The following is a 24875-nucleotide window of genomic DNA, read 5'->3' on the forward strand; positions in this document are numbered from 1 at the left end:
ATCACCACCACAATCAGTGTGAAAAAAGCTGTTATTTAGAGAGAAAAAACCCTTCGGTTGTTCCACTTCCTGGCTTTCATTAGAGAGAAGAGTACTGCATTGTTTTATATATCTCTTGGAGTCCTTAAGGGCTTTCTCTCTCCCTCCCGCCTCTCTCTCTTCTTCCTTTCTGTTAGTCTGTGGAGGGCCTGAGCGCCGAGGAGTTATTGAGGACTCACTGTGAGAGGGAGAGAGCAGAGAGGCTCTAAGCCTTATGAAGACAGAGGGACTGAGGGAGAAAGAGCAAGAGGAGAGCACAGAGGGAGTGTTAAAATAAATGAATTAGTTGAGCAGGAAAAGAAAAGGGTTTCCTTTATCTTACGTTCCTACGTTTAATTTAACTTTATTTTGTCTTGTGCAGGGGACAACACAAAAAGGGACCACACTGAACTGTCAAGATTGCATGAGAACCCTCAGCACCAAGTCTTGAGAAGAAAGAAACTGGCTGTAGAGACTAGCAATGTGTACCTGCCTACAGGACAGTGACACTTTTCAACTGGTGTCTTGTTTAACATTCCTAAGTGCTGCATCACATATCCCTACAGTTGTTAGAGAGGAGTCATCCGGTACATTCCATAAGGAAAATGGCACATACAGGAAGGGCAATAATACATTTGACAATAGTGATTACATAAGAACATGCAGGTATTGCCGACATGACACCCTAATAGTCTTTCATAAGAGTAGACATCAAGTTTTGAAATGCACCGTTGATTCACTGTGGCAACTCTGTCAAGTATGACAGTTAGTGATACTGGGAAGGTAACAGTAGTTACCTCAAAACCGCTCCCCATCATTGTAAATGGACCGTGCACACTTTGGCTAGTTTTTGTAACTATTCCGGTGTGATAGTTTGATACGTTTGCAACGTTACCCATACAGGTTACGTAAATAGAAAATCTTAAAGTGACAACAATATTATTTCCGTCAATTTAAAACACATAACTAGCCAATATGAGAACTCACTGTGCTTGGACGTTTTGTCTAGGTGTGCAGATATTGCTGTATTAGCTAGATGTATAGTTAGCAGGTGTTTGTTTTTATGCATGTTTTTTATGAAATTGTACATTTACAAAGAAAGAGTTGCTTTCTTGATAATCTCGAATTTCTACATTCTCTGACTGATGCCATAGCCAGGAGCATGTGCTCGGATCACACTGGCGCTGTGCCTCGCGGCTAGTAAGATGCACTCCAACACGTTAACCTTGCTTCACCAAACTTACGAAAAAACACTAAGAAAAATAAAATGTGATAAAGTACAATCCGATAAACGTTAGCTTGCGATGGTAACGAACTCGAAAGTAAGCTCTTACAAACTAAACGTTATTGTGCTTGCATGCTGTGTTGTAGCGAGTAAATCAGGATGTTATGCTATCAGAAATTGGATGATTAGCGTTAGCATAACAAAAGGAGACTGGCTAGCTAGCTTGATTTAGCGTGCGGTGCAATCTAGCTGGATAGCTAACTCACTCTCCAACGAATCACTGAAATTATAAGCCAACACTAACGTTAGCATTCTCCCGAAACGAAACAAGCAAGACAAACATAAGACTTGTTTTTCGTGCAATGAAAGTGTCTTGTCAGCCAGCAAGATAGCTAGTGCTAGTTAAAGTCCAGCAGTTGGTTGGTAGCTAGCTACTAACGTTAGCCGATATGGACTACATTAGCTAGGTCACGGTGGTCATGTTATTAATAACAAATGTATCCGTTTCGTCTAAAAACACAGATTAACATATTTAATTCGTTCTCAATGTATATGCAAAGCTGATGTTTACAAATAGCTTCATTTAGTGAGAAACACTTGCAGCTGGCTAGCAAGGAATTGCTAGCCATCTCGCTAAAGTTAGATAACCATTCCGCCGCTGACTGTCTGGCCCAGCGCTCTATTGTAACGATTTCTACGCCGGGACCGTCCACCCGTTTCCTTGTACCTCTTACCTCCGAAATGATCAGAGTAGAACACAGCAAAATTGACTCCGGCTCCTCTTGATGTGTCCAGAAAAACGGAGCGCTCCTCTTCAGGATACAGCTCACGTCGATGGCCCTTTTTTGCCGCTGGGGTCTCCCTCCGCTTCGTATTTTCTCAGCAGTAGCTAGCTAGGCAACCTTCCCAGTTAGCCAACTGGCTAACCTCGGATATCACTCTCAATACTTTCGTTCCTGCTTAGATATGATGCCAAATTATAATATCTTTCAATTCGTCCAACAGTTCGGGTCACCCACAGACAAAAAAAATCCACTTGGGGATGGTGTATGGTCCGTGTCCAACCAGCATTGAAGGGGAATTAGCTGAAAATTAGACAGAGTTTATCCGCTTGATGCTCTCCGCTACCTCAAGCGATAGTGCTCTCGGTTCTCCGTTCACTGACTAGTAGAGAGTTGGTAGTCGCAGGATGATGACGACGCCAAAAACATTTTTTCTTTAGAACCACGCAAACATGTTACGTCCGAAATAGTTGCTTGAACCTGTACTGTTTGGGGTAGTTATTATAATGAATATGATTGTTTTCACATAATTGGTCCAGTCTATTGGCTACTGTTTCTTATATTTCATACAAAGTGTGTGTGTGTGTGTGTGTGTGTGTGTGTGTGTGTGATTGTGCTCTTTATGTTTGTATCCTTTATTATTTTTTATTGTTGCATTTTTTGGGATGATGTATACCATGTGTATCCAGTACATATGACTAATACAACTTGAAACTTGAAATGCATCTGTGTGAAAAACCCAGGAGATTCATACCAACCAATTTGAGTATAACGCTATTTCCTGGACCAGTGTCTAGCACAGCGCTGAAGCGAAGCGGCTGTGTGCCCGGTGTTGTTTTGCTTTGTTTTACGGTCATTTCCATGTCCTGTATCTTAATCTGCCAGGGGGAGCTAGTCTGAAGGCCTGAGATATCACTAAGCGCCAAAGAATGTGATTCTGAGGAGCATGGAATTGACACTGGCACTGAGCCAACGAAAGCTGAAAAATATGCCTCAGAGTGAGAGTGAGTGAGGGAGAGCTTTTCCAGGCCAGGCAGACACAAATAAACTAAGAGCCTCTGTGGATAGCGGAGCAGCCCGGCAGTTGAAACCTCCACACGCAGGGAATCCTTATGTGGAAATTGAAAAGTCCCTCTGACTTGTCTGTCTTCATATTCTAATAGTACATTAGGTTTATTTGAGTATCCAGACAAAGTCAGAGGAAATACAAAAGGCTTTGTTGGTGTTATATGTTTAGGCCACATCGCATCGGGCAACATAGAGTTGTGGAATATGAGGGGAAATTAATAACGTTAACATCCTATATGTCTCATGTCTCGGGACAGACCCATGCTCCATAGAACATATGTCTCAGACCCAGGCTCCATAGAACATATGTCTCAGGACAGACCCAGGCTCCATAGAACATATGTCTCAGACCCAGGCTCCATAGAACATGTGTCTCAGACCCAGGCTCCATAGAACATATGTCTCAGACCCAGGCTCCATAGAACATATGTCTCAGACCCAGGCTCCATAGAACATATGTCTCAGACCCAGGCTCCATAGAACATATGTCTCAGACCCAGGCTCCATAGAACATATGTCTCAGACCCAGGCTCTATAGAACATTTAGAATACGGCAGGAATCCATCAATGACAGAGTGTCAACTCTGTATGTTAAACCTCTGGACAGGGACACAACCGGACAGCTTATTGCTGTGACGATTCTCAATTTACACAGCAATATTCCTCACATAACTGCACACATTACTCCGATTAACATGGAGCCTAGGCTAGGCTGTCCAGACCACAGCTACAGAGGGGAAAAAACACAACAAATGGCTTCCATCTGTTTCTATGACTGCTCCACCACTAGCGTCCAGACCAGTGCTGGTGGAGAGTGTTCAGCCACATTTGGCTGTTAAGACACTCACTGGAATTGGGTCTGGCCTGTGCATTCTCATTGTGCCTTTTTCTTACAAATCATAACTCCGCTCTCAGAAACAGACAAGGCTTCCCATTCTATTTGCATCATATGTTTTTTTAAAGACCAATGACAAATCCCAGATGCCTTTCATCTCGCTCACAAAGTCTGAACTGAGTCTCGACTTGCGCCAAGGTATTTCCGGGCCCGCAGAGTTCATAGTTTGACACACACCCAATGTCCATTGATGGGCTTCTGTTTCGTGTTGAGAAATAGAGGGTCACAGTCAGTGATGGAGAACTGCTGTTGTCTGCTGACCATTAGGTTGGATGGTGGTCATGTGGCTAGTCTGTGTAATGATGGGATGGAAAGTGGGTTTCATCATAATAATACAAAGCTTTCTCACATTCAGGAAAATTCTTTGCTCTGTTTTGACTAGATTAAACCATTACTCTGAGGTCAAGCCCTTACAACCGCCAACATGACCATAGGGATACACAGCTCTTACTCTGTACAATAGGGAAGATGACATCGGTATTGTTTATATAGGCCTTCCCCTGTGCAGTAGTTAAATAAGCTCACAGAGGAAGAATATAGCTCAGTTGGCTGCATCAGGGTTTCTTGCTGTGAATGAAAGGGTTAACCCAGTATTGCCGGGAAAGGATCATGTGTTGCTCATCAGGCGTGTTGTGCCACACACAGCAGCAGCATAGTGCAGTGTGAGATCTCATTTCTTTGATGATGAGTGCGGGAAGGAAGGGGGCTTTTCTCTTCTCGCCGGACATGACTCTTCAAGAGGGACTAGGCCTGGAGGCAAAGTGTGTCACTATCATAGAGGATGATACCACACACACACTTTCTCTGTTTCACACACACACACACACACACACACACACACACACACACACACACACACGTCTGTTTCCCCGGTGCGTACTGTGGCTGTGTGTGATTACCCTCTGCCCACTGGTTCAGTGTAGTAGGTAGCATAGATAAGCCACACACAAACAGAAAGATGAAGAGATGAGAAAGAGGTTGCCTCAGAACACTGCAGCCTCTCTGGAAAAGGAAAACATGGCTGACTGTGTGGCTGAGAGAGAGAATTGATTAGAGGTGACAGTAACAATGGCTCAGGCCAGATAATGAAACAGTGCACTACAGTAAACCATGGATCCAGTACAGGGCAGAACAGACTGAGGATAGTGAACACAGAGAGAGAAACAGAAACCTGATATGGCATTTGAATTGAGTGTACAGTGTTGACATCACAGATTTCATGGGATTTCAGATAAACATATTTTTCTGCTCTGGCAGGGCAGAATGAACACAGACAAAACAAGGGGGACTTGATGAATGTATTGATATCTCAGAGGGATGTATCGTCATTCATTAGTCTGTAGATTCACTTATTAGTTTCCCATGAATAGATACTGTATCGTTTGTATAAAGATAAGTTATTTGCAAGTTGACCCAGATCTCAGAAGAACACTTCTAGCTAATCATCTTGTCTTCTATTTTTCTCACGCACAAGAAGTCGTCTTGTCATCTTGGCTGGTCTTCTATCTCTTTGGATTATCTCATCTGTTTATTTTAAGTGGCCTTTGTCTGATATCAGTGAGCGTCAACATTAGGCTTAGGTCATGTTTAGATTGTGTCAGATCACCTTGTATGAGTGGCCCTTTCTGCTACGTACAAAGACACAACACAAAACAGAGCAACCAGAATCTAGCCCTGACTGTGAGAACAATGCTCACAGCCCTGGAAATGCCCATATTTTCACATACACTGCTGTCATGAAGATTACATATGAAGCAGTCTGAGGTCAACTACCATACACTGCTGTCATGAAGGTTACATATGAATCAGTCTGAGGTCAACTACCACACACTGCTGTCATGAAGGTTACATATGAAGCAGTCTGAGGTCAACTACTATACACTGCTGTCATGAAGGTTACATATGAAGCAGTCTGAGGCCAACTACCATACACTGCTGTCATGAAGGTTACATATGAAGCAGTCTGAGGTCAACTACCACATACTGCTGTCATGAAGGTTACATATGAAGCAGTCTGAGGTCAACTACCACACACTGCTGTCATGAAGGTTACATATGAAGCAGTCTGAGGTCAACTACCACACACTGCTGTCATGAAGGTTACATATGAAGCAGTCTGAGGTCAACTACCACACACTGCTGTCATGAAGGTTACATATGAAGCAGTCTGAGGTCAACTACCATACACTGCTGTCATGAAGGTTACATATGAAGCAGTCTGAGGTCAACTACCACACACCGCTGTCATGAAGGTTACATATGAAGCAGTCTGAGGTCAACTACCACATACTGCTGTCATGAAGGTTACATATGAAGCAGTCTGAGGTCAACTACCACATACTGCTGTCATGAAGGTTACATATGAAGCAGTCTGAGGTCAACTACCACACACTGCTGTCATGAAGGTTACATATGAAGCAGTCTGAGGTCAACTACTATACACTGCTGTCATGAAGGTTACATATGAAGCAGTCTGAGGTCAACTACCACACACTGCTGTCATGAAGGTTACATATGAAGCAGTCTGAGGTCAACTACCACACACTGCTGTCATGAAGGTTACATATGAAGCAGTCTGAGGTCAACTACCATACACTGCTGTCATGAAGGTTACATATGAAGCAGTCTGAGGTCAACTACCACACACTGTTGTCATGAAGGTTACATATGAAGCAGTCTGAGGTCAACTACCACACACTGCTGTCATGAAGGTTACATATGAAGCAGTCTGAGGCCAACTACCATACACTGCTGTCATGAAGGTTACATATGAAGCAGTCTGAGGTCAACTACCACACACTGCTGCCATGAAGGTTACATATGAAGCAGTCTGAGGTCAACTACCACACACCGCTGTCATGAAGGTTACATATGAAGCAGTCTGAGGTCAACTACCAGTCCAGTGTAATATGTGGTAGTATAATAGTTATTAGCTGATCTGTGATCAGTTTTGCATTTCAACTGTTAACAATTACAGTAAGTTCAGAATCAGGTAAAGTAATGTTAGGTCTGTGTTTAGGGGCACACTTTCCCTGGGGTGTGCAGTAGAGGTCCAACACATGCAGTGCTATATCAACTAGATGTTTATTTATTTATTTCACTAGGCAAGTCAGTTAAGAACAAATTCTTATTTAACAATGTCGGCCTACCCCAGACAACGCTGGGCCAAGTGCTCCCCACCCTATGGGACTCCCAATCACGGCCAGATGTGATAAAGCCTGGACTTGAACCAGGGACTGTAGTGACGCCTCTTTCACGGAGATACAGTGCCTTAGACCGCTGCGCCACTCGGGAGCCCAAACTATAGCAGATATATCTGACAAGAGATGTATTTATTTTTTGATCAAATGTTTATTTAGTTGAATTTATATTGACATAGGGGTACATAGAACATTTGGAGGAGACACATTAACCCTCCGCCCTGCCCCCCCAACCTCCTTCACTCAAGACATATTTATAAAGTAGATCTATAGACTTCTTAAATGACTTTAAAAGGTCTCCTCTAGACACACTAGACACACACAATCAAAAACCGCCAGACATTTCAATGATCTAAAGAGATAAAAACATGTTTGTATGCCATATACGGGCACTATAACTGTCCAGGTGAAAAGCAGAAACACTGGTGGGAGACCTTGAGCTGGAGTTTCAGACAGTACATTGGTAATGATGTAACGAGAGAGAGAGAGAGAGAGAGAGGAGAGAGAATAGCGACTCCATCTCTCCTGGCGTTTATTCCTTATTGATATGCATAGCTTTCCAGGATGTCTGTCCTTGCTGCTCTTCGCCAGCCTCCTCTAATATGAATTCCATTACCATCCAATGAGAGTCCATCAGGTATATGGAGGGAAGAGAGGGTGGAAGAGAGGGTAGAGCGAGGGGGATGGGTTTCTGGCTCTACCACACACACACACACACCAGTGGAGGCTGCTGAGGGGAGGACGGCTCATAACAATGGCTGGAACGGAGCATATGGAATGGCATAAAGCACATGGAAACCATGGAAACCATGGAAACCATGTGTTTGTTGTGTTTGATAGCGTTCCACCTATTCCGCTCCAGCCTTTACCACGAGTCCGTCCTCCCCAATTAAGTTGCCACCAACCTCCTGACACATACAGGGACAGACGAAGTGGCACACATTAATGGGCCAGCGCACGCAAACAAAATAGCGCGTCACAGATTTATTGATGATTTACAAATAGGCAAATATATTGGCAGGACAGTTGGTTCCTTATTGAAATGACTATAACTACTGCTGTAACACTTCGATTACTGACAAGTATGAGGACCTAACAGAGATTGAGGGACCAAATTCACTCCTATGACCATAAGCAAATATCAATATTTGTATCAAATCAAGCACAATATACACAGTTAAAAAATATACACGCGAGTTAAAAAAAATATCTTCCACATATTTACAATGAAAGTTACTGCAAAATACTGACTGTCACGTAGAGCTGAGCAAAACATTTATACATCGATGTGACGAGAATTTGTAGATTCAGATTGCATTTCAACAACACCACTATCATTGGAGGAAAAACATATTCAACCAATGAAAGTCAGTGTACCATCAACAGGAATTACATGCTTAGGATGTAATGACAGTAATTGTGAAATACTGTTTCCCAAAGAAAATCAGGGAAAAGAAAACATCACAAGACAGTCACTATATATAACAACCAAACGGAAATTTGCACTCTGTGAAAATATCTCACAGACTACCTCAGATATTACCTTCCCGAATCCCTCTTGAATTCTAAACAGCTTTAGCATTGCGTGATGCGCATGAACCAAAGCAAAGCAGTGTACCAGCAGTTCTCAGTTATCTCATGCATGAAACAATAGACAGGGTTTCGTAATTAGAGTCGGGGTTTATGAGAGAGCGAGACAGATTCACATGCAGTCTGTGTACTACAACCAGAAGGGACAGAGCAGAGGAGAGGAGGAGACACTAGCTAGTCTTTAGCATAAACATTTGTTGAGCCATCATATCTATCATTGGACTGGGTTAGCTGGCCGTTGGAAGAAGGCTATATACCATCTGGTATGGCTTTACTGTGGGCATGGAATATGTGTTTATGTTGTAAAGGGGAGGGCCTGTAGGATCTTTGGAGGTCAAGTCCTGATATTGTTGTCTGGGTGTCAGAACATGGCTACCGACACCCGCTTTCAGCAATAGTTTTACACTTTTTACTCCACAGGAGGCTGCTGAGGGGAGGACAGCTCATAATAATGGCTGGAGCGGAGCGAATGGAATGGCATCAAACGCATGGAATCCAAGTGTCTGATGCATTTGATACCATTCCACTCATTCTGCTCCAGCCATTACTCCGAGCCCATCCTCCTCAATAAAGGTGCCACAAACCTCCTGTGTTTTACTCCTTCCTCTCTCACTGATTCCCTCTCTCACTGCATGACAGCTGAATGCAAAAGACAGTAAAACAATCACATAAAAAGTGTATATGAACTTGAAACAATGACTAAAAAGGCACAGTACTGAGTTGAAGGCGTTGCAAAAAGCATTCATTACTAGGCCGACCACAATCAGGATCCGTGTAGTGAAAGGACTATTGCCACACACTGTTTCTCCATAGAGTCTATACCACAGTACATTTGACGCAGATTTTAAGATGTTAAGATGTTAAAAACATTTAACTTGTGCATTTATTGTTTCTTGTCTTTTGTTTATGCTGAAATGGAAAATAAATTCAGCATTTCCTGTTTTTTGCAGTCACCTTGGCGGAGGTGTTGCCTTTCTTGTTGTCAATGTGGTCGGTTGATGACGTTGCTTTGACATTGACATGAAAAGAAGAAGCCTACAGTGCTGCTGGGTAACAGAATGTCCTTCCCTGCGATGGGGAAATGTCCTTTGTCACCGGCAGTACAGCAAGAGGCCGGTTGGGAGAGAGAATTGACTGACTCCGCGACTCTTTAGGGACTAGCCTATAGGAGACAGACAGACAGGGAGAGGTCATGCGACGACATACAGTACAGTACATGTTCGCACAATCAATAGAATAACATCCTTCGTCGGAAGGAGTGAAGTAATGTTTTAACATTCGTTTGGTTGTCACACCGGACCCTCTGACCTACAGTATGTAACTCACAAAGGTCCTTGGGAAGGAATGAGAATGATGTAATTTCACAATCAGCTGGCATGTTGATCTAGTCTACACCAAACTGTCAATAAATCCCCCGTTGGAAACAGATATTTACGTAGTAGTTATGTAGTTTATGTAGTTACAGTAGGTCTACAATAGGGCATGCTGCCTACAGCAGTGGAGGCTGGTGGGAGGAGCTATTGGAGGACAGGCTCATTGTAATGGCTGGAATGGAATTATGGAACGGGGTCAAAAAAGTGGTTTCCATGTGTCTGATGTGTTTTATACCGTTCCATTTATTACATTCCAGCCATCACAATGAGCCCGTCCTCCAAATAGCTCCACCCACCAGCCTCCACTGGTTTACAGTAGGCCTGCCCTACACAGTTAACTGAGAGTAGTCTATGACCCTCCACCCTTATGGCACGCTGCAAACCAACAGAACCCTGGGGGGAATAAAAGCTGTGTGTGAATGACGTGAGCTCACAGCTAGTCTAATGGACCTTGACCCTCCCAGCCTTTCTGAGAGAGAGAACAAGGGGCCATCCCAACGCCCTGTTGCGCCACACTTCCATGCATGCCTGTGGTAATCGCTAACAGATGTCAGGACTCTTCCTGCTTCAGAGGGTTAGAAGGTTATGATGGGTACAGAGGACTAGGGGACAGAGTTCAGCAGTCACTGTGTGTGTGTGTGTGTGCCCTTATATCAGTAAGTGAGGCAGTAAGTGAGGCATGTGTTTGTGCAGTCATGTGTATATTTCTGTGCGTGTGAGTGTGTGTGTGTGGGAGTATGTGAGACTCTGTCTCGCTCTGTATCTGTTTGTGTGTGTGTGTGTATGTGTGTGTGTGTATCTATGTGTGTGTGGCCACCACGTATCAAAACAAACTATGCAGGGGGAACAGAAATTACTATTGTGGTAGGCCGGGTGACTGCAAGCTGACTTCGGTCGTTAGTTGAGCTGTGTTTCCTCTGAGATTGGTGCAGCTGGCTTCCGGGTTAGGCAGGCGGGTGTTAAGAAGTGAGGTTTGGCGGGTCATGTTTCGGAGGATGCATGACTCAACCTTCGCCTCTCCCAAGCCCGTTAGGGAGTTGCAGCGATGAGACAAGATCGTAATTGGATCGCAATTGGATATCACAAAATTGTGGAAAAAAACAGGGCAAAATACAACCCCCCCCCAAAAAAAAAAACAGAAATGACTGTTGCTAAATTGGGCTCCCGAGTGGCGCAGCAGTCTAAGACACTGCGTTTCAGTGCAAGAAGCGTCACTTTAATCCCTGGTTTGAATCCAGGCTGCATCACATCTGGCCGTGATTGGGTGGCGCACAATTGGCCCAGCATCATCTGGGTTTGGCCATCATTGTAAATAAGAATTTGTTCTTAACTGATTTTCCTAGTTAAATAAAGGTTAAATATCTGCGCATGATGAGTATGTACACTACCATTCAAAAGTTTGGGGTCACTTAGAAATGTCCTTGTTTTTGAAAGAAAAGCACATTTTTTGTCCATTAAAATAACATCAAATTGATCAGAAATACAGTGTAGACATTGTTAATGTTGTAAATGACTATTGTAGCTGGAAACAGTAGATTTTTTTGGAATATCTGCATAGGCGTACAGAGGCCCATTATCAGCAACCATCACTCCTGTGTTCCAATGGCACGTTGTGTTAGCAAATCCAAATTTATAATTTTAAAAAGACTAATTGATCATTAAAAAACCCTTTTGCAATTATGTTAGCACAGCTGAAAACTGCTGTTCTGATTAAAGAAGCAATAAAACTGGCCTTCTTTAGACTAGTTGAGTATCTGGAGCATCAGTATGTGTGCTGATCTAGGATCAGGTCTCCCCATCCATGCCCATCTTATTAATTATGATCTAAAAGGCTAAACTGATCCTAGATCTTTTCTCTTAATCAAATGATAGACTGTTGAGTTTCATGTTACAGTAACAGCAGGACAGGTCAACCCACGTCAACAGCAACAGGTCATGTTATTATGTCACCAGAACAGCACATTATGTCATCACCAGGCTGCATGTCCTCCCTCCCTGTTCCTGAGTTCCAATGATGGGTGTGACTGACGCATTCACCAGTCACCACCTTGGACTCTATTCAATCCGTATTATAGATATTCAGCGTTAAAGCGTGATTGAAATGTAAATGCGATATTCCGCTTTAGCCGAGACTACGTTCACGGTAAACGCTGCCTTTGTCGGCACAATCGGGATTACCTTTACATTTATATCGCACAATCTGTAACGATTCAGTGATGCAGATTGAATAGAGCCCATTATTTTATCCTGCAGCGTTGCTACATTAACAGCAAAGTACAGTAGAGTTGACTACTATAGTGTTAGTAAATAACAGGTGTATGTTTACCATGATCTCATGTTAGATCCCTTGTCCAGAGTCCATTCGAACGCCACCTAAAAAAAACAAATTGACAGCTCATGTGACGAATACAATATCCCTGTATAAATCCCAAACAATATGGACATTTACAGTCTACGAATAGCTTTCCTATCAGTATGTACTTAGATATTTAAAGTGCACATATAAAAGGAATTGACTCCAGTCTAGTCCATCCATGAACTCTATCGTCACACTTGCAGTGGCTCAGTAGTAAAGTATACAATGGCGCCCTCTATTGGAGAAAAGTTACACTCAACCAACCTGTTTTCACAGCAGCATTTATCAGGGAAAGGCATGTGATTGCACATGTCCAAATTTCAATTACAAAACAGGAGTGAGCAGTCAACAGAGTTTACAACAGACAGATCTTCGTATTGTGAACCAAGAGTAGTCTAATGCTTGGAGAACAAGGACGACTATTGCCAAGTAACATACAAGATATACAGCCTCAGCTCAGATTGTTTCAGTTATACATGATTTTCAAAGATAGTTATTAGTGGGCTGCTATACATTTTCTTTTGGGGTTTTAAGATGACTCACCATCTTTATTCATCCACTGTTCCAGGTCTTCCATCTCCAGCTCCAACACAGAGGGGACATCATCCTCAAACATGGGCCTGGAAAACAGCCAACATCGTCAGCCCGTCATATTACTGTTTTGACATTCGAAAATGACAAAATAAAGGGACTAAAATGAAGGGAGTGTAGAGAGGGGGGGGGATGCAAACATCCACTGTTGAGGTATAAAGACAATCCAAAACAGTTGAGGGGTTTCTCACACGGTGTACTGGTCTCAAATTAAACTCCTTAGGAATATGCTGTTTTTCACTGATTTCCACCCAAAACTGTTCATATTTGAATAAGCACTGTCCTTCCCTCCAATAGAGTTTGACATGATTTTCTACTCAAGACCATTTGAGTGGTAGTATTGCTGATTCCCACAGGGGGGCGCTCTCGTCATTGACTATAGTTTTCTGTCAATGCGCTAAGTCATCATGGACACATGATTGGCTTAGAGAGAGAGAGAGAGAGAGAGAGAGCACTCATGTGCAGTGTAAAGTTTTGACAGGATATCGTTTTTGACGATGTTAGTCTTTCTCTTACACTAAAGATACCTTAGTCATACCGTATATTCTCACATGGAGCTTGTTTACCAGGGACAAGGTGTCATGTCATAGCAGGAGGAACTTGAGCTTTGCCATATTTCTGCTGAAATGCTCTTTCATAAGTTCTCAGGCTAATGTGTAAACACTTCGATTCACATATGATACTCCTTGACTATATACTTTATGTCAGATATGAGAGACTGGTGCATGTGTGTTTGTGTGAAACAACTTGTTGAGGAAAAGAGCACACACACCCCCACACACACAGAGAGAGAGAGACACACACACGGCACACGCACACACACACACACACACACACACACACACACACACACACACACACACACACACACACGCCTGTTTCAAACTCCTCAACGTCTTTCTTTCTAAACAGGAAATAACAAACAGAGGCGAGAAAGGGTGAGGTCAAAATCATACCAAGGAAACAGATTTACCGCCATATATGAATTTCAGTGACTGCAACTTCAAACGTATAGAGAGCACAGTCAAGACAGCAGTAGCCTAGATACAGTGCATTCGGAAAGTATTCAGACCCCTTGACTTTTTCCACATTTTGTTATGTTACAGCCTGATTCTAAAATTGATTAAATTGTTTTGTCCCTTCATCAATCTACACACAATAACCCATAATGACAAAGCAAAAACAGTTTTTTAGACATCTTTGCAAATGTATAACAAATATCACATTTACTTAAGTATTCAGACCCTTTACTCAGTACTTTGTTGAAACACCTTTGGCAGTGATTACAGCCTTGAGTCTTCTTGGGTATTCGGCACACCTGTATTTGGGGATTTTTAGGTCTCTCCAGAGATATTCAATTGGGTTCAAGTCCGGGCTCTGGCTGGGCCACTCAAGGACATTCAGACTTGTCCCGAAGCCACTCCTGCGTTGTCTTGGCTGTGTGCTTAGGGTCATTGTCCTGTTGGAAGGTGAACCTTCGCCCCAGTCTGAGGTCCTGAGCGCTCTGGAGCAGGTTTTCGTCAAGGATCTCTCTGTACTTTTCTCCGTTCATCTTTCTCTCAATCCTGACTAGTCTCCCAGTCCCTGCCGCTGAAAAACATCCCCACAGCATGACGCTGCCACCACCATACTTCACCGTAGGGATGGTGCCAGGTTTCCTCCAGACGTGACACTTGGCATTCAGGCCAAAGAGTTCAATCTTGGTTTCATCAGACCAGAGAATCCTTTTTATTATGGTCTGAGAGTCCTATAGGTGCTGTTTGGCAAACTCCAAATGGGCTATCATGTGCCTTTTACTGAGGAGTGACTTCTGTCTGGCCACTTGACCATGAAGGCCTGGTTGGTGGAGTGCTGCAGAGATGTATGTCCTTCTGGAAGGTTCTCCCATCTCCACAGATGACTATGGAGCTCTGTCAGAGTGACTATCGGGTTCTTGGTCACCTCCCTGACATTGGCCCCACTCCCCTGATCGATCAGTTTGGCCGAGCGGCCAGCTCTAGGAAGAGTCTTGGTGGATCCAAACCTCTTCCATGTAAGAATCTATTTAGTGTTTTTTTAGGTTTACAGTTTTGGACCCTTGTGTACTAGGCAGTAAGTGAAACTCACTACACATTAGCACAGTTTACCTGATTTATTTCCGCTGTGTTCTTGTGGACCTTCAATGCCTTTCCAAATCATGTCCAATCAATTGAATTTACCACAGGTGGACTCCAAGTTGTAGAAACATCTCAAGGATGATCAATGGAAACAGGATGCACCTGAGCTCGATTTCGAGTCTCATAGCAAAGGGTCTATATACTTACAGTATGTAAATAAGGAATTTCTGTTTTTTGCCCCAAAAAAATAAAAACCTGTTCTCACCTTGTCATTATGTGGTATTGATTGTAGGTTGATGAGAGAAATACATTTAAAAACATATATATACATTTTAGAATAAGGCTGTAATGTAACAAAATGTGGAAAAAGTCAAGGGGTCTGAAAACTTTCCGAATGCACTATATAACTTCATAGTGCAGTGTTCAATACTTACATTGGAACTTTTTCTGTGTCATCGCTACCATGCAAATATTTATCCTCTTCTACGTTATCTGGAATAGGAAACCATCATTATAGCCAACATCGTGCACCACCTAATAAAGTCATGTCAAAGTATATTAACAATATCCACTGTATTGAGTCCACTGGTTGAGTACACAACTGTAGGCCTACACACTATTCTAAATAAGTGTGCACAAAGCTAAACATACCCCAACTCAGAGCTGTTTTTCACGTCATAGTGTTGTAAAGTACCCATGCAATGAAAAGGTACGACTGAATTGTACAGTACATCTAGTCACAAGCAGATCTGTCATGGTGTATGAGAATGGGGTCATGTCACTTCTCATCACGTGGACATATTTCCAGCTATAGCACCGCTCTCATGACTTACCAGAATTGCTCTTTCCTTTCCGATTCCATCTGCGGTTGATTATGACGACTCCCACTACCATGGCGATTATCACGACCACCAGCACAACAGGAACCAGGACGAAGGTGAGACTCAGACTGTCCTCCAGTGGTGCTTCAGAGGATTTGAGATGATCCTCCCCTGGAAGAGGAACCATCGTGGTGGGAAACTGATCATGACGCTACACATGTAACACCGGCTTGTCTGCAATGTTTCTGCAATTATTTTCACCATCTCAATCACCGCTTCTAACACACGGTTTTCTTAAACACTACATCAGTTTTGTCGTTTGTGTTCAATCAATCAATCAAATCAACCAAGTTTATTTTATAAAGCCCCTTTTACATCAGCAGTTGTCACAAAGTGCTGATGTACGGATGTAATATACCTTCTAAATTGACACCTGGACTGAACCCAGAACCAGCGTCAGCTTCAGTCTCATATCCCTCTGAAATGACATGAAATGAAATGAAACACCAGAGGGCCTTTTTGTTGTTGTCATGCAAGGCTCTGATGGAAATCAGGTAATGGAATTGTGTTATGGAGACAGGTGTAATCTCACTTGAAGGACTCTCAGATGATAGGTATGAGTCTGGTGTAGGGGTAGCATCACTTACAGGTGGGATCACTGGGGACATTGAGAAAAGTATCAACACAAACACAACTAAGGCCAAACCCGTTGGAAAGGGGCAGTTATGAGCTATTGCCACCAGGTTGTGTTGGAGGAGCATGCACATGGGGGGAACAGATAACAGCTAAAGCTCACCTGAGAACCCGGCATCATTTTCTGTTTGTGTTTCTTCAACAGTACTTGTGTCCTCATCACCCTGGCAGAACACTGCAATGAATGAAAGAGTCCATGGTTAAGCAACATAGGGCCAGGAGTTCTTCATTATAACACGACCTGACCTCAAGCCTATGGTATAATGAGAGCCAAGAGTTTTCCCGGGTCACTTGGCCAGGGAAAAAAAAATCATCACCCTAGTTTTATGCAATTTAGAATATTGGGGATTCATAAAAAACCCACAAAAGACTCCACTATGTGCAAACTACACTGAGTCAGACAGTGTGATACTGTTTCCTAGAAAAAGGAGTTTAAACAGTCATCAGATCTTTGGACGTGAATCAGTTTGGGCCTGTCAGTAGTGTACCTGGTTGAGAGCTGTGACCTTAATCATGTTTAACAAAATGAGCCGATGTGTCATACACTCTTCCAAAAAAGGGTTCCAAAGGGGTTCTTCAGCTGTCCCCATAGGCAAAAATTTTTGCGTTTCAGGTAGAACCCTATTTTGGTTACGGGTAGTACCCCTTTGGGGTCCATGTAGAACCCCAAAAGTGTTCTATCTGGAACCAAAAAGGGTTCTTCAAAGAGTTATCCTATGGGGACAGCCTGATAACCCTTTTAGGTTCTAGATAGCACCTTTCTTTGTGTAGGTTAACCCCAGACATTCCAAGGACCATCACAGACACATCTTACTGTAAATGTTTGGGCATGTACAGTGTAATTCAAAATGAATGTGTTGAGGAGACATGGACATGGCATTGAAAACCCTTCCAAATGAACGCATCCCTTGGTTACCAGCCAGTGGATACAGTGCTAAAGGCAAGGCACATACAGTATACTGGCAGTAGACTCTATGACTCTTTCAACTCAAAAGACGTATCACACAGATGGAGATAACGTGCACCACAGAGGGAACAAACTGTGCCATTAGAGCCTGGGTAATGCCATTGCGAAAATGTTTCTGTTAATGCTTTTCCTACTGACAAAACACAATGTTCTCGTTCTTTTGGTGAAGATGGGTCTTTTGAAATGAAACAGGAACATCAACGTTTCACTGTGTTTATAGCTGATTCTTATCGTTCGTAACTAACTACCTGTTGCAAGAAGGGATGTGAACTCAGCCTCTTTCACAACTGACATGTGACAGAAATGTACAAAGACAATAACATTTGTTTGAATAGAAGTGAACAAGCTCTCGGAGAGCGATTCAAATATTCATCTTCAGAAAGCATTGTGAAGCCACTCAAAGACACATGTAACCATACAGCAGGTACAGTGTGTGAGACCTACTGGATAGAATACCATGTAGTCAAAAGGCCTAGAGCTTTCACTATCTCTTCGTAAAACATGTCCACACATATTTCAGCAGCCACCACCCGCAAATATCAACCACATTTCAGCAGACTATTACATTCTCAGGCAAACTGGAAAAAAAGAGCAGAACAGAGAGACCAAGAGAAAACAGACAGGTAATGAAAGTGAGTGAATGTAGGAGAGTAGAGAAAGCCATGAAATCTCTGTTTCCAATGAGCAGTAAGGGCAAATCATCTTTCCAATCCACAGTCCACACCTACCAGTCCCCGCCAGGCAGGCTGTCAGAGCCAGCAGCAACATGATCGACGATGGGGTCATTTCCCTGTGGCCTCTCCTCCCTCTCGTCCTTGTGTTACCATGGACAGGAGCAGCAGCAGACATAGTGACATTGTGTGGTGGTGGTGCCCATTTCCTTCTGCTTACTAATGTCTGTCACGGCATCCTACTTCCTGATTCGGGGCTGCTTTGACTCACCTAGAGACTCACCGAGAGGAGGGGGAGGGAGAGAATGAGAGAGAGGGGGAGGGAGGGAGGGAGGGAGGGGAAAAAAAGAGATGGAGAGAAAGAAACCTTGAGTACACAGCCACATAGCTACACACACCCAGCTGGATCACTCTTGCGGATGTGATGCAATTAACTGTGTGCCTGTAGCCACAAGCCTGGCAGCTCCTCTGCTCTCTGCGGAAGCAACATCCTCCCAGTTAAGGTATTCAAGCACTCTGGGCATACCAAAGAGAAGACAAGAGCACAGCAAACTTACTAAATGGGGGAAAGGAAAACGTTTTGCTTAGTTACATTCAGTAAGGAGCAGCTGGTAGTTGTTCTCTGTTACACAGGTCTCCTGAAGGACCAGGTGAACTTCTGTTTGGGTTTGAATTCAAAGCGCTAACAGGGTCAGAACTGAGCTCTGAACGTTGTATACTGTACTATCTATGGATATGTCGTTACAGCTCATTAACCTTCCCCCATACCCTTATCCACCTATCCCATAAAGCATAGTTTAGACATGACAAGTTTAGACATGATGTCACAGGTGAAAGATTTTTCTGAGTTGAAACATGTTCAGAGTTGAGACTATAAACACAGAAGCGTCCAACTGATACGGACTTTTAAAGAAATGTTGGCCAAATAAAAAGTAACAGTACACACCAATGCGAATGAGGGTTTGGTGATGCATAGTTAGGGTTGGGGTTATCCACTGTACTTAAATCGTTTTTTTACAATTATTATTTTATACATGTGTATTGATGATGCAATGTATTGTAGACATGTACCATGTTTGACCATGATTGTTTTCAGTGTCTCTAAAGTTGGAGTGTTCCACAATGTGTTTCAGTATTGTGTATTATTGTAGCATTGTCGAGTGCCACTTTAATACATGTTTCTAACTCTGTCTAGTTGTGATTCATGGATGATGTAATTCAGGAAAACCACAGAGACATAATCCGCCAGTCAATGTAGGCTTTGGTAGATGAATATATTTCCTCTTTCTATCAATACTGAAGGCTTTTAAACATATTTATGTATTTACCAGCTGTGTCTAGTCTGGCAAGAGAACTAGGAGGCCTGCATGCCAGCGGATTTAATACGTCTAACTTCTATGGCCCATTAGCGCCCCCATGTGGTAAAGTGTAATATGAGTTCATGTGCTCCCTCCCATTCGACCTCAGATAAAGTCATCTCTTCTACCTCTAACTCTAGTGGAGTTGCAAGTCTGTGACCACTCAATTATATTATTTCCACAATAATGAACTAAGCTGTTGGTGATCCCAGTTGGCCTGTTTAGAGATAACCTTGAAGGAACTTTAATTAGCATACATTGTCTGTGTAAGATTATGACCACAGTTAGAGTTCAGAGCGCTGAGGAGATTAATATTGAACGTTTCCATGGTTTTAATTAATTAGGCTAAACAGAAAATGCTTTCGCTCTAAAAGGCAGTGAGTGTGGGGATGAAATGCTTGTTCACATCAAGCGTTACACAGAGACATAGTGGAGTCAGCCTTAACCTCTATGGGATTGGTGCCCCCCCCCTCCCCCGCAGGACGGTTGAGTTAACGTAGGCTAATGTGTTTAGCATGAGTTTGTAAGTAACAAAAACATTTCCCAGGACATAGACATATCTGATATGGGCAGAAAGCTTAAATTATTGATAATCTAACTGCACTGTCCAATTTACAGTAGCTATTACAGTGAAATAATACCATGCTACTGTTTGAGGAGAGTGCACAATTATGAACTTGAACATGTATTAATGAACCAATTAGGCACATCTGGGCAGTCTTGATACAACATCTTGAACAGATATGCAATGGTTCATTGGATCAGTCTAAAACACATATACTGCTGCCATCTAGTGGCCAGAACCTAAATTGTTCCTGGGCTGGAATAATACATTATGACATTTCTCTTGCATTTCAAAGATGATGGTACAAAAAAATACAAAAAACGCAACATTTTTTCTTTGCATTATCTTTTACCAGATCTAATGTTGTCACGCCCTGACCTTAGTTATCTTTGTTTTCTTTAATATTTTGGTTAGGTCAGGGTGTGACATGGGGGTTTTATGTGTTTTGTCTTGTCTAGGGGTTTGTATGTTTATGGGGCTGTTTCCTGTCTAGGTATATTGTATATCTATGGTTGCCTAGATTGGTTCTCAGTTAGAGGCAGCTGTCTATCGTTGTCTCTGATTGGGAACCATATTTAGGCAGCCATAATCTTTGGGTATTTTGTGGGTGAGTGTTTCCTGTGTCAGTGTTTGTGCCACACGGGACTGTTTCGTTGCCAGTTCACGTTATTATTTTGTATTCTGTGTTCATGTTTAGTTTCTCTTATTAAAAACCATGGACACCTACCACGCTGCGTATTGGTCCGATCCTTGTTTCACCTCTTCAGAGGAAGAGGAGGAAATCTGCCGTGACAAATGTGTTATTCATCTACATTAATTTCACATTTCCACAAAATGCAATGTGTTTCCTTTTAAATGGTATCAAGAATGTGCATGTCTTTGCTTCAGGTCTTGAGCTACAGGCAGTTAGATTTGGGTATGTCATTTTAGGCGAAATGAAAAAATACAATTAAAAAAGGTCAGATCCTTAGTCAGCCTTAAAGGGATGTGCTATGATTTAGTGAATTGTATTGTTTCGAAAAACATTTAGGAATATCAACCGTTACTACTAGGCGGGCGTCAAGTAGCTTAGTGGTTAGCAGGTTTTGAGAGGCGAGCTAGAGATTTGACAGTTCGAATCCCGGGTCTGACGTGAAAAATCTTATCGGGAAGTGAGCTAGCGTACCGGAAGATTGCTGGTATCAAATCCTAGATGGCGTTGTCTTCCATTGTGCTATTGAGCAATTGACAACAACTGCTCCATGAGTGCCCAGTGTGGCAGCCCCCTGCTCCAACCTGTAGGCCTATACGTGTCTTTCAGAGGGGTTAGGATAAAGCAGAAGTCACATTTTAGAGTGAATCTAGCAGATTCAGGGTCTCTAGTCACTTTGTTTTCATGTATTTATTGATGTTTAATGACCATCCCTCTGTGTTAAAATAGATGTGGTCAGAGGCTGCCAAAGTGGATGATGTTATTCCTTTCTGTTTCCATGGAGACGTCAATATCTACAGCTATGCAAATTAATCGTATCAGCAGGGAATGGGAGGATTTTATAACCAGTATTGTGCATTATTGTATCATTGTCGAGTGTCAACAAGCAAATTATTTTAATGACAAAACTGTTATGAAGAAGCAAAGCCGCTCCCGTTAATAATCAAATAAAATATATGATCAATTGGTGCACGAGCACCAAGCATAATAAGTGAATTCAAGGAAGGGAGGAAGAAGGACATGTTATGTATTCAAACAGGACCTACATTCCATTGGTTGCAGTGGGATAGATTGTCCACCAGAGGGCAGTCCAGCCCACCGTCCTGTTGGTCGTACTTAGAGCGCTGCAGCCTCTATCAGTCAATTAAACCACTAACCAACACACTGGAGAAATAAAAGTGACCAATAAATCTAAGACTTAATAATGCATTCAGCACAACCTTTTACCCCTTTTACCTCAACACATCTCTCACTGCAATACAATATCGATCCTTAAAGAAACAATCGCTGCTCCTTCCTGCTAGAGGGACAGAAAATAATGCAAAAGAGTAGAACAATATCTCACTTCTAAAGAGGGAAAGCTCATTTACTCCCCAGACTCAGCATAATAGCCTATGCAGGGCACAGTGGATGTAATGGTTGGTCCTGACGGGGATCGTAGAGGGTCATAAGATACGTCCAAAATGGCACCCTATTCCCTATAGTGCACTACTTTGACCAGAGCCCTGTTCAAAGTAATGCACTACATAGGGAATAGGGTGCCATTTCAGATGCAACCATAGAATGCTATTGACTGTGGATGTTAGTGTGAGGATAATTGGCTAACTGATATATGGCATTGACAGACATTGTGCCGTACTGGAGGACTTTGTCGAGTCAGAGAGACAGACTGTCTGATGCCCAAGTCTATCTCTTTATAGTTGTTTTCTGTTTCTCTTTCCTCCGTCATCCCTCCATCATCCCTCCATCATCCCTGCGTCACTATCAGAGCAGGCTGGTGGGAGGAGCTATAGGAGGACGGGTTCATTGTATTGGCTGAAATGGAATGAATGGAACGGAGTCTAACATGGTTTCCATATGTTTGATACCGTTCCATGAATTCCATTCCTGGCGGTACAATGAGACTGTCCTCCTATAGCTCCTATAGCTCCTCCTGCCAACTTCCTCTGTTCACCACTCCTTCTTTCCATGGTTGGGTTCCCTGAGTCACTCTAAAGCTCACATGGCCACATGCCATATTAATGCAGGAGTTATTGTACTGAGTCTCATACCTTCAGATCATGATATTAAAAATGTATTCACATGGGGACTCCACTGAGATTGCTATAAAGGCAACCGTTCCTTAATCATTGTTATATGTGAATATCTCCAGGGAGAATTGGGGAATAGGCAGTTGGCATTATGAATTCCTCAATGGATTATTGGGTTGCAGACAGCTGCAGGATGACTGGGTGGTTTTTGCATTATTAGTGACTACAGGGCGTAGTTATCCTTTTAATAGCCCCATGCTGTGTGAGGCTGTTGATGATGACGGAGGAAGGACAGGTTTGCAGTGACAGAGAGGACCGCTGCTTTCTTCCTGCTGGTTGTGATGAGACGGCGTGGGAGGGACAGACAGGGAGTCAGAGAGAGAGGCCCACAGAGAGAGAGAGAGGAGGAAGAGAAAGTGAGAGAGAGATAGAGACTGAGAGAGAGAGAAAAAAATAAAGAACGAGAGAGGGGGAGAGAGAGAGAGAGAGACTAACCAATATCTGTTGTTTGTCAGCCAGAGATACTGTGCTCTCTGTCTCCCTCTGTCTTTTTTCTCTTCTCTTTTCTTCTCTCTTTCTCTCTATCTCTCTCTTTTTCTCTTCTTCTCTCTCTCTTGTTACTTTACTGACCTAGCCTCTTTCTCCTTGTACAGTCGTGGCCAAACGTTTTGAGAATGACACAAATATACATTTTCACAAAGTCTGCTGCCTCAGTTTGTAAGATGGCAATTTGCATATACTCCAGAATGTTATGAAGAATGATCAGATGAATTGCAATTAATTGCAAAGTCCCTCTTTGCCATGCACATGAACTGAATCCCCCCAAAACAGTTCCACTGCATTTAAGTCCTGCCACAAAAGGACCAGCTGACATCATGTCAGTGATTCTCTCGTTAACACAGGTGTGAGTGTTGACAAGGACAAGGCTGGAGATCACTCTGTCATGCTGATTGAGTTCGAATAACAGACTGGAATCTTCAAAATGAGGGTGGTGCTTGGAATAATTGTTCTTCCTCTGTCAACCATGGTTACCTGGAAGGAAACACGCTGTCATCATTGCTTTGCACAAAAAGGGCTTAACAGGCAAGGATATTGCTGCCAGTAAGATTGCACCTAAATCAACCATTTATCGGATCATCAAGAGCTTCAAGGAGAGCGGTTCAATTGTTGTGAAAGAAGGCTTCAGGGCGCCCAAGAAAGTCCAGCAAGCGCCAAGACTGTCTCCTAAAGTTGATTCAGCTGCGGGATCGGGGCACCACCAGTACAGAGCTTGCTCAGGAATGGCAGCAGGCAGGCATCTGAATGCACAGTGAGGCGAAGACTTTCGGAGGATGGCCTGGTGTCAAGAAGGGCAGCAAAGAAGCCACTTCTCTCCAGGAAAAACATCAGGGACAGGCTGATATTCTGCAAAAGGTACAGGGATTGGACTGCTGAGGACTGGGGTAAAGTAATTTTCTCTGATGAATCCCCTTTCCGATTGTTTGGGGCAAAAAAGCTTGTCCGGAGAAGACAAGGTGAGCGCTACCATCAGTCCTGTGTCATGCCAACAGCAAAGCATCCTGAGACCATTCATGTGTGGGGTTGTTTCTCAGCCAAGGGAGTGGGATCACTCACAATTCTGCCTAAGAACACAGCCATGAATAAAGAATGGTACCAACACATCCTCCGAGAGCAACTTCTCCCAACCATCCAGGAACAGTTTGGTGACGAACAATGCATTTTCCAGCATGATGGAGCACCTTGCCATTAGGCAAAAGTGATAACCAAGTGGCTCGGGGAACAAAACATCGATATTTTGGGTCCATGGCCAGGAAACTCCCTAGACCTTAATCCCATTAAGAATTTGTGGTCAATCCTCAAGAGGCGGGTGGACAAACAAAAACCC

The 24875-nt window shown here is 43.0% G+C and overlaps 2 protein-coding genes across 4 annotated transcripts in view; both read right to left on the bottom strand.

The window, feature by feature from the left end:
- The window catches only part of LOC139374720 (F-box/WD repeat-containing protein 7-like), a 208402-nt gene extending 206211 nt beyond the window's left edge, over positions 1–2191 (bottom strand). For both annotated transcript variants that reach the window (XM_071115831.1, XM_071115830.1), the window contains exon 1: positions 1978–2191. The gene's annotated coding sequence lies outside the window, so the exon portion shown is untranslated. The remainder of the gene's footprint in view (positions 1–1977) is intronic.
- A 5128-nt stretch (positions 2192–7319) lies between these two features.
- Positions 7320–18604, bottom strand: LOC139374721 (uncharacterized). 2 transcript variants are annotated; one of them, XM_071115835.1, is made up of 9 exons: positions 18404–18604; positions 16812–16883; positions 16608–16673; positions 16434–16493; positions 16028–16186; positions 15629–15686; positions 13051–13127; positions 12478–12524; positions 7320–9940 (listed from the first exon to the last, which is right to left on the bottom strand). In XM_071115835.1, the coding sequence occupies exons 1-8, from the start codon at positions 18522–18524 to the stop codon at positions 12490–12492; spliced, it is 648 nt and encodes a 215-aa protein (XP_070971936.1). In that variant the 5' UTR covers positions 18525–18604; the 3' UTR covers positions 7320–9940; positions 12478–12489. The 2 variants fall into 2 exon arrangements, with proteins under 2 accessions (XP_070971936.1, XP_070971937.1); XM_071115836.1 differs by lacking the exons at positions 7320–9940; positions 12478–12524 and having other exon boundaries at positions 13037–13127.
- Positions 18605–24875: the final 6271 nt, after the last annotated feature.

The sequence above is a fragment of the Oncorhynchus clarkii genome, chromosome 19 (genome assembly GCF_045791955.1).
Source record: "Oncorhynchus clarkii lewisi isolate Uvic-CL-2024 chromosome 19, UVic_Ocla_1.0, whole genome shotgun sequence".
Taxonomy (NCBI): Eukaryota; Metazoa; Chordata; class Actinopteri; order Salmoniformes; family Salmonidae; genus Oncorhynchus; species Oncorhynchus clarkii.

Bases quoted from the DNA above. Each gene is read 5' to 3' on its own strand.
- LOC139374721 (XM_071115835.1), bottom strand. From the start codon at position 18,524: ATGTCTGCTGCTGCTCCTGTCCATGGTAACACAAGGACGAGAGGGAGG. The intron at 16,187-16,433 runs GTATATTACATC...TTCCTCTTCCAG, and splicing joins TCCAGGTGTCAATTTAGAAG to GGGAGGATCATCTCAAATCC. The intron at 13,128-15,628 runs GTAAGTATTGAA...GCTGTTTTCCAG, and splicing joins GACACAGAAAAAGTTCCAAT to GCCCATGTTTGAGGATGATG.